The sequence below is a fragment of the Lepidochelys kempii genome, chromosome 7 (genome assembly GCF_965140265.1).
Source record: "Lepidochelys kempii isolate rLepKem1 chromosome 7, rLepKem1.hap2, whole genome shotgun sequence".
In the NCBI taxonomy this organism is placed as follows: Eukaryota; Metazoa; Chordata; order Testudines; family Cheloniidae; genus Lepidochelys; species Lepidochelys kempii.
This window is the reverse complement of record NC_133262.1, coordinates 56103475-56122068: the sequence shown is the minus strand read 5'-3', so window position 1 is coordinate 56122068 and position 18594 is coordinate 56103475. Positions and strand designations below refer to the sequence as shown.

The following is an 18594-nucleotide window of genomic DNA, read 5'->3' as shown; positions in this document are numbered from 1 at the left end:
ATTTTTTAACAAGGACTGAATGACAAATATAAACGACAGTTCGAGGCTGATGGAACATCAGCATTTGACACTTCACAGGGGAGCGGTGAAATAAACAATAGGCAGAGAAATTGAATTAGAATCAGCTGAGCATCAGGGGTGCTAGAGGGAGAGAGATGGCCTGATCCTTCACAGTCATTTACATCAGGGCAAAGTGACTGCTAAGTCGGTGTAACACAGCTTTGTTAGCCGTTTGCATCCATTTGCATTGATGTACATGACTGCACAAAGATGCATGGCAGTGGAGACCCAAGCCTGAGGGCAGCTAATCCCTTTCTCCCTGCTAATTCAGGTAATCCAGAGCTGCATTATTGACAGAATCATTGAAGTTAAAGATGGCAAAGAACTACAGAGTGGTTTAATTGATCTCTCTGCCAATGCTGGACTGTTCTTTACAGGATATTGTCTAGGTTTCTATCCACTCTTGTTCATTCTGCCATCTGCTTACTTTTGAGTGCTTGGTTTTACAGCCTAATTTTAATTTCATTTTTTGTATGGAACTTCATAGACCACAAAAATAAATAAAAAATCGCCATCATGTGCAAGTTTAATGGTCCTGCCCCTAGGGCATCAGTCTAGGCCTTTCAGCTTAACAACAGAGCCATTACCACTTGAACTACAGGAATAACGCTGTTAGCTGATAGCAGTAGTAGGCTGTTATCCTCTTTGTGCACAAGCCACTTAGGGAGATGTGATTTACACACTTAGACAGGGGTGTGACTTACACACAACTATTTGCTACTCTAGCATGCTGGGAATCTGGATTTCTAGGTTTTATTCCTTGTTCAGGGGTTGAGAGTGTGGGCTAGTCATCAGAACCCAGCCAGGGGACTGGAGGGATACTGTGACGTAGGACTCTTAGTTAGAGCTGGGCGAATCATTGATTTTTTTTTTTTTTTGGTTTCATGGTCAAACCAAAATATCTAAAAACAATTTTTTTTATTTGACACGAAACAGCAATTTTTCCTTTATTTCTCACCAAAATAATAATAACTCTTTCCCCAAAAGGTATCGTTTCAGGCTGAAGAAACATTTTGTTTCACATGAAACCAAATGTTTTGTTTTCAATATTTTTAACCATTTTTGTTTGTCGTTAAATCTGGCTAAATTGAGAGGTGAAAAGTCACACCATCTCATTCAGAAAATGTCGAAACAAAATATTGTGACTTTTTCAGAATTTTCCCCCATTTTTTTCTACAGCTGAAGCTATTTGCCAAATTCAACCCGAATTCATGAACAATTTTGGTCAACCCCAAACTGCATTTTTTTGTAGTGAAAAAAAACCCTCAGGAACCCATGGTGGATGCAGGGGGAACTTTGAGTGGACAGGAGAGTGGGAGAGGAAAGGGGCAGAAACATGGGGACCATGTGCATGGCAAAATCACGTAGAATGTGGATGGACAATGTGAGTGGGACAGAAGACTGGGTGGGGGAAAGAAGGGGCCCACGGTGGGGAGAGGCAGAGCTGCTGAGGAGTCTGTCCCCCTCCATCCTCCGCTCCTCTCACTATGCTGTGGCCCTCCTCAGCAGCTCTTCCTCTTGGGCTTGGCAATCCAGGGTTTGACAAACTTCCCATGATGCATCACAGGGGGCAGGGGCAGCTCCTCTGTGCTGAATCATGGGAAGTTATTTGGCCAGACACTGCCCCCAGCTGCCATGCCAATTCAGTCTAGTTTTTGTTCTTTACAAATCTGTGCAGTTTATTGTCCATGTCTCCATTAGCCTCTAGCTGTTCCATGAGTCTTCCCCTCACCCCCATATTTCCCCAGTATTTTACTCCGGATAGAAGGACTAATATGTAGACACGTGAGCTGTTAATTAGCAGGATCATTCTTCTTTTCTTTAGAAGATGGGTACCATATTTGTTTTTCTTCCATCCTCCCCAGTCGCCATGGTTTTTCAGAACTGATTGCCAGAGGGACAGAATTCATTAGCTAACTCAATATCTTTAGATACATACATCAGGACAGGTTGGCTGGGACCATACACGCTCATGGTTTCCAAGAGTTCTGTTACCTGCTTCTTATTCAAATCTCTTTTTATAGGGCCTTCGTCATGTCAGAATACTTCCAATGCCTCTTTTTCTTATCCCAGTAGCTATAAAAAGGAGTACATTGTTTCGGCCATTGTTGTGCAATCCCTTATTTCATCCCTTTCCTTGTTGAGGCTCAGATTCTGATGCCCTTACTCATATTGCATAGTACCTTGCCCTTGAGAATGGCTGTGGGCTGCAGTAGGATTAGTAGGGGATGGCAGAATCTGGTGCTTTCTACTATTTCTTTTTTCCAGGCTATAACAGCTCCTGAGACTGGATGTCTTTCTCAAACTATGTTGTAGTTCACAAATTACAGGCCTAAAGGCCGGAATTAGAGTGAAATTTTCTGGCCTGTGCTACGCAGGAGATTAGACTAGACGAACAGATTGGCCTTAAAATTCTATGTAGCTGTTATTAAAACAGAATGAAATTTGAAAATCCATTTTCCTTTCCACCAGTGACACTGGTTGTTGATTCTTAGTCAGATACTCATCTCTGACAGTGAATGTAGGTTGGTCAATTTCCTTTGTTTGTAATCCGGTTCACTTCCCAGTTCTCACACATCAGCCCATTGCTGTCCTGGGTGCAAGGGTGCTGGAACAATTTGTATAGTGGGGGTGCTGAGAGCCACTGAACCAAACTGTAAAACCTGCATGTGATGGAAGCCACTTCAAGCCGGGGGATGCAGCAGCACCCCCCGCGCCCCTAGTTCCTTCACCTATGCCTGGGCAGATTCCTAACACCTGCAGCTGTGCAGAGAAAGGTAGTTTCGTTTTATAGAAGATATTGATATTTCAAAATTTGGTCTCATTCTCATTTGGAACAAACCCCAACATTTCAACATTCTTTGTGAAAGGGACTGGTGGCTCTGGGCCTGCCTGCCTTGGGGAGCTGCCATGAATGCTGGCTGGAGGCACTGGGGTCTCTGGCTCTGAAGCAGTCCACCAAGTGGTTCTGTTGCAACTTCGTCAATTTTGACAAATCGGCATTCTCCGAAAGAAAAAATGTTCTGGAGAAAGCAAAATTTAATTTGAACCGTTTTGATTACAAAAACCAAATCCAAAACAATTTCATGGAAGCATTTCTGTCCAGACTTCAGAGGAGCTATGCTGCTTTACATAAACTGGGGATCTGGTCTCTTGATGTCAATGGAACTATGCAAATTTACATCTGCTGAGGATCTGGCCCATTGATTTTGTGTAAAAATAATTTAAAGAAGCATGAAAAATGTGGATACAAACTTAGTTTGGCCAAATTGCGAGCACCTTGCTAGGGTTTCACTGGGCCCATACTAAGTTAAACTTCCTTGGACTTCATGTTGAGCTGATGCTTGAGGAAACATTGAGTAAATAGGTCAGGATCTGGCCTGTTTATGGTGCTCCTTAAAATAACATACGGCTATTTCTTATGCAGAGGATGAATACTAAGGCTGGTAACTGGGCTATTAATGATGTTGCATAAGGTTTTGCCCCTCAGCTGACCAGGATGATTCAGAATAGAGAGGAGGGTGCGATAAAGCACCTGGTTACAGGGATTCCACTCATGGAAAGAAAGCATATGTCTGTTAGTGTAGCAGAGTGGCAGGCGTCAGCTCTGACAGCTGTCAATCACCCTGCTTTCTGTTGAGGCTTTGCAAAGTACACCCACTCTGTCCAATCACTTTGGTTGAGAATTGGGACTAACTCTGGAAGGTTAAAATACGCCCGGAAGACACCTTGAGCAAGTGATGCTAACCCCCAAATGAGATTACAAGGAGGTGGGAGAGGGGTGAAATGGGACCGCTGCCCTAGGTCACTGTAACGCAATGGCTAACCCAATAACATCTGGACTGCTTGGGAGACACCAAATGTAAGTGTATCATTGGGAGTCCATTGAGAGAGATCAGTGGAAGAGGGAGTTCTGCTGGCACTTCACAGGGCTGGGAAGCTAGGTTAGTGGAAGCTCACAGAGGCAGGACACATTGCTAGAATGCATATGGTGCCTTCTATCAGGCAGTGTGACAGTTAGAAGTAGTGGTGTTTATTGTTTACAGGGTGCCCAAAGGTGTAGGTGCGGGGAGTGTGACAACCCAGAAATCCCGGGGTGAATCTACTGGAGAGAGAGAAAGAGAAAAAAGCCAGGAGCCACCAGGGTGACATACAAAAAAAAATTGTTTTTATTTCTCATGTGCGCGCACACACACACACACACACACACACACACAAAAGAGAAGAGGAGGAAGAAGAAAGAAGAAAAGATTCAAACAGAATTGAAGCAATGAGGAAAAGCCAAGAATGGCTGCAACAGCCTAGAACAGGTATGACCCTACGCCTGACGATGCCCTCCTCTCCCACCCAGCATCCTCCCAGTGGCCGCTGCTAGTTCTGGTTCTGGTTTGATTGTGTTGTCAGTTCTAGAATTGTTATTTGATCCCTTTTTCCTGCCTTTCAAATCTTGTCACCTTCCCAGACCTGAGCGAGGATCACATTGCAGTAGCATGGGTGGGTCCTACAGAAACTCTCATCCAGTCGATCCCGAGCAGGACGGGTCTGGCTGTTGTTTCTTTCCCTAGGGGACTGCATATCCTTTGGGTGAAAAAAGTCTTTTTTTTTTTCCAACAGTTCAGTAAAACAAGATTCCTTTGCGGGGGGGTGGGGGGGTGGGTGGGGAATGTATCCAGAATAACACTCGCAAGGAGAGATGGATGCAGGGTTGTTTGGGTTTTGTTTGTGTAATATCCTCACATTCATGTTGGGATTAGTTCTGAAGCTTTGCTCTGTATTTGACTCAGCACTATTGATGGGTCAGAAAGCATGCAGACATGGCCCCTTTCAGCACCCCGAGGTAAAAAAAACCCACATTTACAGGTCATAAAAGGTGTCGCTTTAATGGAATTGTCTCTCCCCCCCTTCCCTCCCCCATTACCCCCACATCCCAGCAAGGCCGCTAAACAAGAGGTCAGTTAATGAGAGGACACAGGAATTCAGAGAACAGGCCTCAAGTGCCACCTGGTTCCAAATGCCACACTTCCTGTTCCTTCCAGCAAAGCACGTCATTTGCGACAGCTTGTGGGATTCTTTCCCCCGAAAGAGAAAAAAAAGGGGTTGTGCCACCTTTCTGCTCGGTCCGTTAGAAAAAGAAAACGTGGCGATGGAGCAAAGAATGAATGGAAAAGACAAGGAGAGCAAGCAAAAAGAGTAAAGAAAAGAACGACAATAAAGAGGAGCGAGAGAGCGAAAGGGGAAAGGAAAAGGAGAGGGAAGTGCAGTGGAAATCATTGCTGTTGCTAATAATACTTTACACTTCTGTTGAGCTATCTATCCAAGGACCTCAAAGCAGTTGGCGAATGTAACAAATTCAGCCTCACCCCACCTCTGTAAAGTAGGGAAGTATTATCATACTCATTTGACAGGCAGGGGACTGAGGTGCAGAGAGATGATGTGGCTTGACAATGTTTACCCAGAGCCAAGAAGAAAACTCAGGAGTCCTATCTCTGTCATCTTCTCTGACCACTGGAAACACCAATCCCCCCTCCAGAAGTGATGGTGGGCTAGAAATGAAGGCGTAATGGAGAAAGAAATAAAGAGTGTTGAGGAGGGAGATAAAGAGAAGAAATGAAAGGAGGGAAAGGAAAATAAAGGAGAGCGAGGGAAGGAAAGAAAGCAGAATGGAGGAGAGACGTGAAACACAGCGACAGATTTAGCTGGATTTTGCATAGTGATTTTTTTCCTTCCAAACTTTATTTTTTGTTTGTTTTTTGTTGTAATTTTTTTTTAAGAAAAATGAAAAAAAATCCACCTAAAATAAACCAACTCCCAGGCTCCTGGGGAAGGAGCCCTTCCACAATTTGGCTGTTCCCTCAGGTTCTGGGTTTGTGCTGTGCTTTATTGAACAGATAGTTTTGTTTTCAGTGAGCACAACAAGACTTGCACAGTACAGACAGCGCGTTCCTTATGTACAGGATGAGACGAGGCTGTTTTAATAACTACCATGATGAAGATGGAGATGAACTTATATACAAGAGGAATTGCCTTCACATTACACACATTATCTTCCTACAAAGCAGCAATTGTTTTTGCAAATAACATAATTTTAAATAATTGGTAGAATTTCTGTGTTTCCTGCATAGTCCAATCTAATGGAATCTATATGAATATTGATGGTTTTCTTCTGCATAATATCACCACATAAATCCCCGTGTCAGCTACTAGACTTTAGCTATAATACTGCTTTACAATGCATCCATCGACTGTAACTCAAAACAACCAACACAAGAAACTCTTTGGCAAATGTAATTCAGTACATTCGCATGGGGCTTTACGGGGGAGGTGATGGAAGAGGATAAGACTGCCTGGTCCTCTGCATATTACTTTGTCCTTCTGTTTTCCTGATCAAACCCACTTGCTGTTCTTCTAAACTTTCCAGGCCAAATCAATGAGTGGGGGAAATCCCCTTGCATCAGTGGAGTTAAACCAACTATGAATTTGGCTCTCTGAGCATCAAATTAAGCCAGCCATGACTGAGCCAACCAAATCCTGCCTTCTCAGCCTATCTTGTCTCTCTGTGACATGTCATCATAAGAGTGGACTTTTCTCAGCAGCTAGCTGCTTTGGAACAGTCTTCCTGAACTGCAGGTTGTCCAGTTTGAGGTGTGTCAGTCTCATGTTTTCAAGCCCCTTGGGTTATTCTAGTTGTCATGGTTGGCATTAGATACCTCTGGCCTTGACTGCATGCTGAGTGAAGCTGGATTTTGGACAAGGAGAACAAAGGTACTGTTGAGAGAATCAAATGGGGACATCATGGCTTATGGCCCAGCATTTATCTAGTATGTGGGGGACAAACCGAGGGGATGATGAGGGTGAGTTTTTAAACATGATTAACCGTTGTCTCTTTTTTCATTTGAGATAGACTGAGACAATAGGCAAAATTCTCAACCCAGTCACATTGACATAAATCTGGATAAATTCCAATAACGATTGACTTCAGTGGGTTCACAGTAATGAATCTGGAGCAACGCCATTGACTTAGTGGAGTGGAGTAACTCTGTTGACTTCACTGGAGTTACTCAAGATTTACCAGAACAGATTTTAGGCCCTTATCTTCTGTGTAAACAAAAACACTCCCTCTTAGCATTCTGGGCCATCCCATTGCAGAAAACGCATCCATATAGTCAGCCTGAGATGTGCAAGTGCTGAAAAGAGCTCTGGGTGAGTGGGGTCTTTGGGACCATTACAGCCAGTTGCTGATGATGGACTTTTCTTGCCTTCAGGCTAACCCTGGAGACAAAGCTGAGTCCATGCGCACATTTCATTCAGGGGCTGGGAACCCTGGGCTTTATACAAATGCTAGTTTCAGAAATTGCTCCATGGTTCACATTTCCACCCTCAATGGGTTGACACTATCCGGCCTTTATTCATGGACAGTGGTGCACTCATCTTATCCCAATCCTCTCTAAACCAGCAATGAGAATCTACCTCTTGCTGCCCATGAAACCAGCTCTAGCCTTCATGTTTTCTTTGACTAGCTTTTTGGGAGTGTCAGTCCAAAGAACAGGAGCAGCTGAAGTTGTCAGCAATACAGGAGTAATAAGCATTTCCGCTGACAATCAGCCTTTCGAAAAACAGTGCTTGGGAATCACTGGGGAACCAAAGAGAGCAGAGAATCACTACAGAATCATTACAAGAGCATTCAGGAATCAGGGAGTGAATATTACGGTGTGAAATATAGGATTGAGGGTGCAAGGATGAGGGTATAGGGGATAGATGTTAGGGTGCACAACATAGATAACTAAGTGTAGGGATTAGGGTAAAGGGACCGTGGGAGTGGGATAGGGCATAGATAGCAAGGCTGTAGGGGCTTGGGAATTGAGAGTAGAACATGTAATGGGGCTATAGAGATTAAGGTGTAGGTTTTTGGGGACCGGTGTAGGGCACAGGCATTAAGGTGTAGGAGTCAAGGCTGACTGAGGCAGGTATGGGTGAAGGGAGTAGGTGCAAGGTTAAGCACATGGGAACCAAGTGACAGGGAACCAAGCAACAATCCCAGCCAATTCTGAATTTGTCTGTCTCAGAACTGCTGGCTGAAGGGAGATCTAATGGACCTGCATGAAACCCCACACGTTCCTTTCTACCACAAGCGCAGTTAGAGCAAGAGACTGGGTTTGTTTTCTTTGTTTGATGACAATGGACACAGAAAAAGCTGACTTCCCATGGGGTGCGTTTAGTTGGCTGTTTTGTTTGGTAATTTTCTTTTTTGCCAGATGTGAATTGTCCACACTGCTCCCCAAAGAATGGGATTGGGATTAGGAAAAGAGGAGGTGATGGGGCAGAGCTGGCTTCCAATCCTCTCCACCATCACATTCTAGTGCAAAACAGAAAGGAAATGAAACCCAAGAGTGAATGGGGAGCATCAAACATCAGAGGAACTTGTGTGCCATTCGGGCGAGGGGATTTGGGTTTATTTTTGTAGGGTTTTTTTTATTTTGTTTTTTTGTTGATTTTTTTTTTTTTTTAGAAAATTGGGGATTTGTTCATTTTTTTTCCTTTTTACAGACCTTCATGACAAAGCATAAAAACACAGTTATATTTATATATCTATTTATATATTTCTTCATTTCATCGGTCGGTTGGTTGATGTCGCTCCATCCTCCTGTCTGAGCTGATTGTGTGTCACAGAAATCGTGTTTGTGTGTGTTTCAACCCAACTCCGCCCTGTGAGGTCACAGCATGCCGGGTGTGTCCTTCAAATGGAACGTTGAAGGAAGCCAGGGCATGAAGGGAAGAGTGGGGATGGAGCACACAGAGAGACCCGGGAGGTGGGGGGGGAATGGAGAGTGTTGCACTTGGGCCTTTCCTTCACTGCCAGATGGGTTGCCTCTCTGTGCTGCCATCCCCATGCTAGCCAGACCATTCCCTCAGGCCTCTGAAACAGGCTTGTCGGTTAGCATTTTGAAGCTTCTACCACGGAAGAAAGTTTCTCGAGGGAACACTTTGTTGCAGGTGGCTTCCTCCCCGCTTCACCCTGCCTCTACCACTCCCTGGAGAACAGGGTCCTGTATAAACGAGGGTGGCAGGTTGCATTGCTGGAATTCCCCTCAGTCTTCAAAGTCAGGGAGGCCTTGCGTGGCTGAACTGTGCCTGGGATTGTTTGACGGACTGCAGCAGCAGGTGAGCTGGCCACAGGCCTTTCCGGCTGCCCATGGAAGTAGTTAGGTTGGGGCGAGGGACAGAGTGCAGGGGACGCGTATTTCTCAGTCCGATGTCGTGAGCGCTTCAATCCAACACGTTCTGCGGGGAAGGGAAAGGATAGCTGGGTGTGGAGGGGGACGGAGAAGTTCTCTTCACTCTTCCCAGGGATGGAGAAAGTTGATCAGACAGGTACAATATGAAGGCCTAAGCTGTCGCCCTGCAGTTTCATGTGGTTTCCATGGTAACTAGTGGCGGTCATAGGCAGCGGCAGCAGTGGGAGGTGCAGCGCCTCGGGATGTGGCACTATAATAATAAGGGGAACCTGAAAGTTAACACAGGAGAAGAATGGACTGGTTGAAAGGACAAACAGTAAAAAAATAAAAATAAAAAAAAGAAGAAAAGAAAATGAAACAAAAGTAAAGAACAAAAGGAGAAGGACCAAAGGGAAGACCTGTGGCCAGGAGCAGGTGGGCCAACACTTCCACCCAACTGCTGTATTTCTCTGAAGATACATTGCCACACATCATGCTCCCAGCAGAGCTGGTCTCTCCAGGGCTGGGAAATCCTCGTTCCTGTAGACCAGCGGTTCCCATGCTCTGGGCCCCGACCCCACTTGGGTTTGTGCCATCAGCAGATGAGACTGCGATCCCAGTTGAATATGATGACGCCTCTGCCAAATGGCGCCCTCTGCTTGATCTTGCATGCACCTTGCATGCACACCTATTTCTGCTGGGGCCCTGTGGAGGCCCTGCAGAATGAGCACCTGGCCCTGGATTCTTTGGTTGCTTTGCTGCTGTCTGGCATTGCAGGAATCAATAAGTCTCCAAATGGGGGCGTGCAGGCAAAACATTTGGGACCTGTTGCTGTTGCCCTTCTGCACAGGGGCTGAGAGGTCAGTGTGTGAGTATCACTCTGGCAGCACCCCGTACCTGAGCTGCAGCAATTCATCTGCAGTAGGCCTCTAGGGGTTGGATTGACTGAACAGATGTGATATGGAGCTGCGAGCCATCTCCAAATGCAGCTGGGGGAGAAACAAAACAATTGTCCTTTGTTTCATTGCTTGGGATTTTGGTCACACTTGGAACAGAAGCCTTCCGGGCGGTTATTGGATGGGAGTTAAACAGTGATTGATTATTAAGACCACATTTGCTGAGGTTTAACAACACTGGAATAAAATGTGTATCTATTACCCAGTTGTTAAACCTTAGTGAATATGTAGTTAATAATCACAGCTTATTTATTTTACATACAATAAATCTCCAGTTCCCATACAAGGAAATGCTGTGTGAGAGGTCAGAGTTTTAGGGCTTTTCTCCCCCCCCCCCCCACCCGGGACAAATTTTAGTTTTTCTGTGAACATTAGGTTCAGTGGGGCTCCAGCCCTGCTGGACAGACTATACCAGCCACCGACAAACTCAGCCAAACTGACCCAGGCATTGTGGGCATTGCTCCTGGGTGGAGAACTTGCTGACCACCCTTGGAATGGTGCAGCCCATGGGGAAAGAAGAACCTGAAGTGGATTTCTGACCTAATCTGGAATGGACTGTGGGTGCAACCCATGGAGAAAGGAGAACCTGAAATGGATTTCTGACCCCATCTGAAGTAGAGTTTTGGAGCAGCCTCAGGCTGGAGAAAAAATAGATGTCATGAAAATACCCACTGAGAGGCCAGACTGGAAAGTGAGGGAAAGACCTTTAGCCTGGCCAGATACTTGCAGACCATTTCAGAAAACAAACGAACAAACAAAGAAAAGAAAACAAAGAGACGCACAGAAGGAGCGCGAGGCGGGTGTGTGTGTGTGTGGGCAGGCAGGTACTCACTTAGTAACGCTGGGTTGCTGAATCGCCAGGCCTCGTTGTAGGTCGTGTACTGAGGGTGACTGTAAGGGTTCCCCGAGAACTCGCTCCCTGCAAGGAACAAAGTGGGAAGTGAAACACAGTGGGAAAGAGATGTCTCTATCCTTCCCCCAAGCTGGTCCTTAGGTCCGTCTGACCCAGGCCATACCAGTTTATGTAGTTTCTTTACCCACCTGGAAGTACAATTTAAGGATATACAATTCTTTAATGTTCCGTGCAATGCTGCTGACCCTGGACAGTCAAAAAGTATGAGTCATGCCCTCAAAATCACAAGATCTTTCTAAAATGTTTAAAATATTGGTTTCTTTTTCTTTGTCACCTGGTTTCCAGATCTGCAGGTGCACAGGGGGGTCATATTTTCAAGCTTCGCTCTGCAACCATGAGGGATAGGAACTTGCTGGTTTTTTTTTAAATGAAAGCCAAGAGCCACACCTAATCCCATGGCTCCAGGAGCTGGGCCTTTAAAAGAAACACCAAATATTGCAAGACTCATGATAAAACCACAGGAATTGGCAACACTGCCAATAGCAACTCGCGTTGGTCAGTTTTGTTCTTAGTAGGATGCTGGGGGTTGTGAAATGGGGAAGTTTATTAAGGAGGAAATCATGGGTGGTGGTCATCAGAAGCACTTCACAGGGAGGTGAGGGGAAATGCTATATATGAACTGCAGAGTGGAATATGCATGCACAGCCCTTTCTTTCCTCCCCCCTCCATAGCATCATCCAAGCCACAAGAGTGGCTCGGATGTGATGGGCGCCCCATTGACATTCTCTCAATGACTCTCTCAAGTACATAAAAAGTTGTAACAAGGAGGAGGGAGAAAAGTTGTTCTTCTTAACCTCTGAGGATAGAACAAGAAGCAATGGGCTTAAATTGCAGCAAGGGAGGTTTAGGTTGGACATTAGGAAAAAATTCCTAACTGTCAGGGTGCTTAAGCACTGGAATAAATTGTCTAGGAATCTTCATCATTGGAGATTTTTAAGAGTAGGTTAGACAAACGCCTGTCAGGAATGGTCTAGATAATACTTAGTCCTGCCATGAGTGCAGGGCACTGGACTAGATGACCTCTCAAGGTCCATTCCAGTCCTATGATTCTATGACTTCCATACAAAACTTGCTCAGGTTACAAATCAAAAGGTGCTTTTTCCAATTGCTAGTGCAATGGATGCTGCTTGGGTTTGAAAGGTGAACTGGGTTCTCTTTGTCTCTTCATCTTTGCCTAAGATGGGCCCAAACCAACATGACTATGAACTCTGTGAAATGCTGGAAATCTGGACCAGGATCCAAATTTTACAGCTTCGCCTCAGAAGAGCACCCAGTGCACCTCCCGTAGCTATATGGGCTCTTCAGGGCTCATGAATTTGCAACTGAGAAGATATGACTGGAAGACATATGTTGAAGTCAGACTGGGTGATCATAATGGTCCCTTCTGATCTTAAAATCTATGAATCTGTTGAGTAAGGAGATGGCATTTTAAAATAGATACTTGTCTGATCATCACCTCTCTTTAATGAAACTGCAGGCAGGCTGGGAAAGAGCAATGCCAGCCGAGAGCCTATGTAATGCACTCAAATGACACTAAACATAGGTCTGAACTTTGACAGTGGGAAAAGAACAAAGTGGCCATGGTGCCTGGTCTGTAGAGTCTGATAATAACTTGCCAGCTATTCTCTGTAGGGACCAGAGTCCTTGGTAGAGAAACAATCAGTGTAGAAAGCATCCAGACCTTCTAATAGAGATCCATAGCATGGAGGTTAAAGGCAATAAAGCAAAGTACATGGAATGCCTCGGACACAATTATCAAAGAGATTTCAATTCATTATTCTCTAATCTCTGCCAGTGCTTCCTTCTCGGGAGCATTAGAGCCAATGGGCCATATTCTCTGCTGGTGGAAACTGAGTCCATGGAGTCAACACAGCTACAATGATTTACCCTTGATAAGGTTCTATTGGGTTTTCTAAGCAATTCAGAATAATAGCATAAAGTAGTCACCATAAAAAGGTCAACTTTTGTCAAGAGCTATACCCCTCTTCCATCCTCCCATCTCTGGGATCTGAAGTACTGCAGTTACAGTAGTTCTTACTCTGAGGGCTTGTCTGCACTTGAAATGTAACAGCTGTACTGTTGTAGCTCTTCAGTGTAGACACTACCTACGCCGATGGGAGGGGCTTTTCCGTCAATATTGGTAATCCACCTCCTTGAGATGTGGTAGCTAAGTCAATGGAAGAATTCTTCCATCAACCTAGTGCTGTCTACACGGGGACTTAGGTCGGCTTAACAGTGCTGCTCAGGGAGGTGGATTTTTCACACTCTTGACTGATGTAGTTAAAATGCCCTAATTTTCTAGTGTAGACCAGATCCTAAATATAGGGGAATAGTTCAGATTCTCAGATTCTACCAAGTGGGAGCTGTTGGCAAATGTTGACTTTATAATGGCAACCACTGAATGTGCTTCCAACCCAGAAACATCCAGCCCTGGAAACCCTGATGGATAGATGGGGGATAGTCACAACATCCCTGCTAGAGAGAACACGGGATGCCATGGGGGGCAGGCAGAGGGAGACTACACAGAGGGAGAGCATGGCCCTGCTGTAACACCACTGAAGTGAGCTGCTCAGCAGAGTTGTACCAGGGAGAAACCTAGCTCAGAGAGAAGGAAAAGGCCAACCAGACAGGCATTTCTGCTCTGAGCTGGCTAGCCCATGTCTCACTATGGCTGCAGGGGAGAGCAAAATTCTGATATTTCAAGGCTTCTCTCTCTGTCTCTCCTCTGTTGTCATCCTAAACTGTTACTGTGATCCTGAACCACAGGTTAAGTAGTGGAGAAAGAGCCCCACCTTGGTGCAGCCATGGGGAGCTGGGGAGGATGGAGGGCAGCCACTGGAAATGGTGTTTATTGACGAGGAGTGAAAGCATGCATGCAGCAGGATAATGAGCTTTTGAGCTCAACTGTGACCAAGAAGAACTGAGCTATTGCCTTTCCCGATTGCTAATGAAACAAGTGTAATTTCCTCATCAGCATTGGATTCTGTTTAATGCTCCCCCCGTTGCTGCTACCAGCCCTCTGCAGGCTCCATGCTGCTCTCTCTGAACCCCTTCTCCTTTTGGAGAGTCCTCTAGAGGGTTTGCAGAGTGACTCCAGCAGGCAAAGGGATTGAGGTTGGGGCTGACAGCTTCTCTAAGAAAGAGGGGGAAGGGAGACAGGGATCGAAGGTGTCCTGTCACTTGAGCACAAGCCTCCCAAGCCTGGAACATGCTCAGATCCAGCATAACATTAAAGTAATGTCTGATTAATCCTCCTTTGACTGACCAATTCCTGCCCTTTGCAGGAAGATGCACTCAGTGACCTAGTAGCTTCCATACATCTCTAGAGCCAGTGAGCCTAAGTTGCAGCTGTGAAATGTGTGCAAACAGGTGACTGTGAATGCAGGACATCATGAGCCAAAGGGATACGTGCACCCCAGATTACCCATTTTGCACATGCCTCTGTGTCTTTAAGGGGGACAAACTCCCTTCTGTTATACCAGTGCAAATGATGTCAGCAGGGTTTTACTGATGTAACAGAGATACATTTGGCTAGAGCTGGTCAAAAATTTTTAGATGGAATAGTTTTCCTTCTCAAAATGCTGCTTCAACTAATTTGAAATATTTCACAGGAATGTGTAGATTTCAATGAAATTTTCAACAGACAAGTTTCACAATGATTCAAAATTGAGTATTTCGTTTAGACTTCCTTGTTTTGTTTCAACTTTCTCATTTCATTTTAACTTTCTTCTTTCGTTTAACTTTCTTCTTTTGTTTTATTTTGCTTTGACATATATTATTGAAACTAAGAATTTGGTATTATCAAAATGCTTTGTTTCAATGTTACTGCATCAAAATATTTTGGAATATTTTGTTCCACCAAATATTTCAATATTTTGATTTTTTGTCCCAATTTGAGATAAAAACAAATTTTAAAATGTTGGAATTTCCTGCAGGACAGAAATTCCATGTGTGTCCCTTTGGATCCTGAATGAAATCCACTGAATCTGAACCTTTCTTCGCAGAAGTCTATGTTGTCTCTTATGATTCATTTCTAAGTTTAGGCCATACATCTGCACTTCATGTCCAACCACAGAGTCACATCTGTGCTCTGACATCTGCATCATGGCAGCTTAACAAGGAACCAGTAAATCAGGGAGGACCCAAAGAGGCTCCAGTGGTGAGGACCTAGCCTCAAGATCCCTGCAGTGGAGTGGATGTTCAAAGCACCTGAACGATGCAGCTCTCTGGCATTTCGGCACATTTGATTACATACCACAAAGATGTTCTCTGATTGGTCAGCAGGGAACCTTCTCTTACACACTGCCTGTTTCTGATACACTTAAAGAGTTCCTGCTATTTATCTAAGTCTCTGGATGTTTTCACTTCACATTCCCCATTAGGCCTATCAACATCTATCTTATGTTCTATGGAACACAGTTATGTTGGCTCCAGTTGGACTGGAATACAGGAATTGCCAGACCAGTGGTCCATCCATCCAGTCCAGTATCCTGTGACTGCAAGTGGCCAGCACCTGGCACTTCATAGAGAGGCATGTCCAAGTAGGTCCCAGGAAAAATTTCTTCCTAACCCTCAGATTGGCTTAAGCCCCAACATGGTTGGATTTTCATTTTCAGAAGGACACCTATTTGGCTTGAATAATTTCTGATGAAGTGAGTTGTAGCTCATGAAAGCTTATGCTCAAATAAATTTGTTAGTCTCTAAGGTGCCACAAGTCCTCCTTTTCTTTTTGCGGATACAGATTAACATGGCTGCTACTCTGAAACCTGTTTTACACATTGTAATTTAACTAGCCTGTTTTTTTCCCCTTACCTTCCTGCTTCCATTCTTTGTTTGGGTGTCTGCATGCTCTGGGTCAACTCTGTTGTCATATGAATGAGCTGAATTCCCTTACCCTTGACTTAAGGGTCTCTCTGACTAGCTTCCTCATTGTTGTCAAATGCACATTTTCTAAAGCGGACTGTCCCAGAGCTAGTTTTTGGTATGATCTCTGCAATGGAGATGATGAACTTCATTATACAGTAGTCACTAGTATCGAGTGCCTCAAGGAGAATTACTTCTTAAATAAACTCCTGTGGGTTACTAAGCGTATGTCTACACTGCAGAAAGAGGTGTGTTCTTAATTTGGATTAAAATAGCAGAGAAGGCACGGCAACACTGCTTTAAGCATAAACTGGTTATAAGCTTTAAATATGTGGTTACCTGAATTCACCCATTATGACTGATTTTTGACTGCTATACATCACCTTTGTGTTCCCCTCGCTCTCGAACCAGCTGGGGGCCAAGCCAGCCCTTGGCACAACTTAGAGCAGGTTTGGGGCTGTTCTGAATGATGCTGGCTCTGAACTACTTGGAGATTTCAACACACAGATAGCTGGCAGGGCAAACTTTGCAGCCCCCCTGCGCTGCTGGAGTGGTGCAAAGGGGCTGGAGTGGGAGCCAGAATCTGACCCTATCACTTTTCCTGATCCTATAATCTTACAAGTATATCCCCAGTTATCTTAGAGCAGTGGGTAGTTTGTTAGCCCTAGGCAGAGAAGACTACTACTACTAGCCAGTACCTCTAGGGATATAATCAGGGATTAGTCAATTAAGGGTATTAGAGCTCAGACCTGCACACATTTATTGTCAGTGATAGTGCTCAATGTTGTGAGTAGCCCCAATGACTAGCAGTATGCTCAATAACGTTTACCAGATCAGCCCCTTAGCTAGCTATTCCTGGGGTCTGGGCAGTGGCTAGTTGGCCTTTCTGTGAGCAGCAGGCAGTACAAGTTAGGCATGCATGTGCTGAGTGAAGATATTTATCCCTAGCCAATGGGTAGCAGAGAGCCATTTGTCTCTCGGATGCATGGAGCAGGTAGCTAGATATCCTTATTCTGTGGTTAGTGGCTGTGGATAAGAGCAGTCAGACTGGGGGTGGCTGGTTAGCCCTTGGGTTGTTATAATAAGTAGTTTTCCTTGAACTGTGCTACTTATTCCTGGTATGTGGGCAACGGGTTCTTAGTGAGTCTAGGTTGTAGCACTGTAGCCACCCATGGCTGTAGATATTAAGTTACCATTGGCATCTGGTCCTTAGCTGTCCTGGGCTTGGAAAAAAGATAGCTCGTTACCCTAGGCAGGTGGGTAGTTAATTATTATGAGCCATGAATAGTGGATAATAATTTACATTTAATTTAACAGTTGTAAGTTAACTATGATTGTTAATGAATATTAAGATTAATTAATTACCATAGGTTATAGATAGCTAGTTGCCCTTAGCTGTGATGAATCAGTTTTCATGGGCAGTGGGTAGTGCATTATGTTTGACTGTGAGCCATGGGTAGCAGGCAGGGCTTTAAGGGCAGCAGAGACACTGATGGGAAGGGATTTAGAGCGTTAGCAGAACACTCCAGTGCCTGAGCAGAATGATCAAGGCCTATACACTGGCTAAGCACAACACAAATGCTTTTGTCATTGACTTACCAGGTACCATTCCTGCGAGAGTTGAGGTTGGGTAGCTGCCCTGTCCAGTCGGTGGGACATGGGGTGGGTAACCGGGCAAGGTGGTGCTCGCCATGTCACGACCTGGAGAGAGAAGGAAGTGGGGACAGAGGATGAGCAGTGTCTTGAACTGAGATCCTTCAGCACAGAACTGGTGTCTCCTTTGTCCACACCAAGTGGCCAGGAGCCTCTTGGGCAAACCACTCTGCCTGGAACCTCTGACTTTCCTTTTCATTCGAAGATTTTGTTTTGGAGACCTTGATGCTTTTGAGTCCAAGCTGCAAAGAGGGCAATGAAAAGGAGCCTCTTCAAGGCTCAGTTATTCATTTCGTCCCATAGTAGACACCGAAGCCTCTTGGGCAGCTTGGATCTATTTAACCTAATCGAAGCAAATCTAAGCTGCATAGGAAGTTCTACCACATTCATCACTGGAGTAGCTGAGCTCCTGCACGTGATGCAGGCAGAGAGAGGTGGCATGGTCCAGTGCCTAGAGCTGTCAGGAGACCTATCTTCCATTCCTAGCTCTGCCACTGTGCATCCTTGGGCAAGTCACTTCACTGCTCTGTGTCTCTGTTTCCCCTCCCACTATTTGTCCGTCTAGGCTATAAGCTCTTTGGGGCAGGGACTATCTCTTCCCACACGTGCACAATACCTAGCACAATGGGGCCCCTCTAGGTGCTGCTGTCATACAAATAAAAAATAGGACCTGGGGTTTTAATTTGATTCCCTCTTTACTTCTGTCACAGATACAAGTTTCACTGTTTCTTTTGCAAGCCCCAGAGTCAGGACGCCTTCCCCTCCAGGGGATGGGCATGGGGATGGGTGCAGGAGGAGAGGGGCATAGGCCAGTAGATGATAGGGGTTTATTTTTCACCACTGAGTAGGTGCAGTTGTGGGGTCCTTGCTTGCTGCCAGAGGCATGTCCTCATTGGTTCGCCTGAAAGCGGGCCAGCAAGAAGGGAATTTTGCTGTG

At 45.1% G+C, this 18594-nt stretch overlaps 1 protein-coding gene across 10 annotated transcripts in view; it reads right to left on the bottom strand.

The window, feature by feature from the left end:
- PAX2 (paired box 2) overlaps positions 1 to 18594 on the bottom strand; it is a 133216-nt gene that overhangs the window by 13336 nt on the left and 101286 nt on the right. For 6 of the 10 annotated variants that reach the window (XM_073352923.1, XM_073352924.1, XM_073352922.1 and 3 more), the window contains 2 exons: positions 17604 to 17705; positions 11061 to 11147 (listed from right to left, as the gene is read on the bottom strand). In XM_073352923.1, the coding sequence (XP_073209024.1) occupies positions 11061 to 11147; positions 17604 to 17705 (189 nt within the window). Of the gene's footprint in view, positions 1 to 8632; positions 9563 to 11060; positions 11148 to 17603; positions 17706 to 18594 lie in introns of those variants that run through there. The other 4 variants (XM_073352925.1, XM_073352928.1, XM_073352926.1 and 1 more) reach the window with 2 other exon arrangements.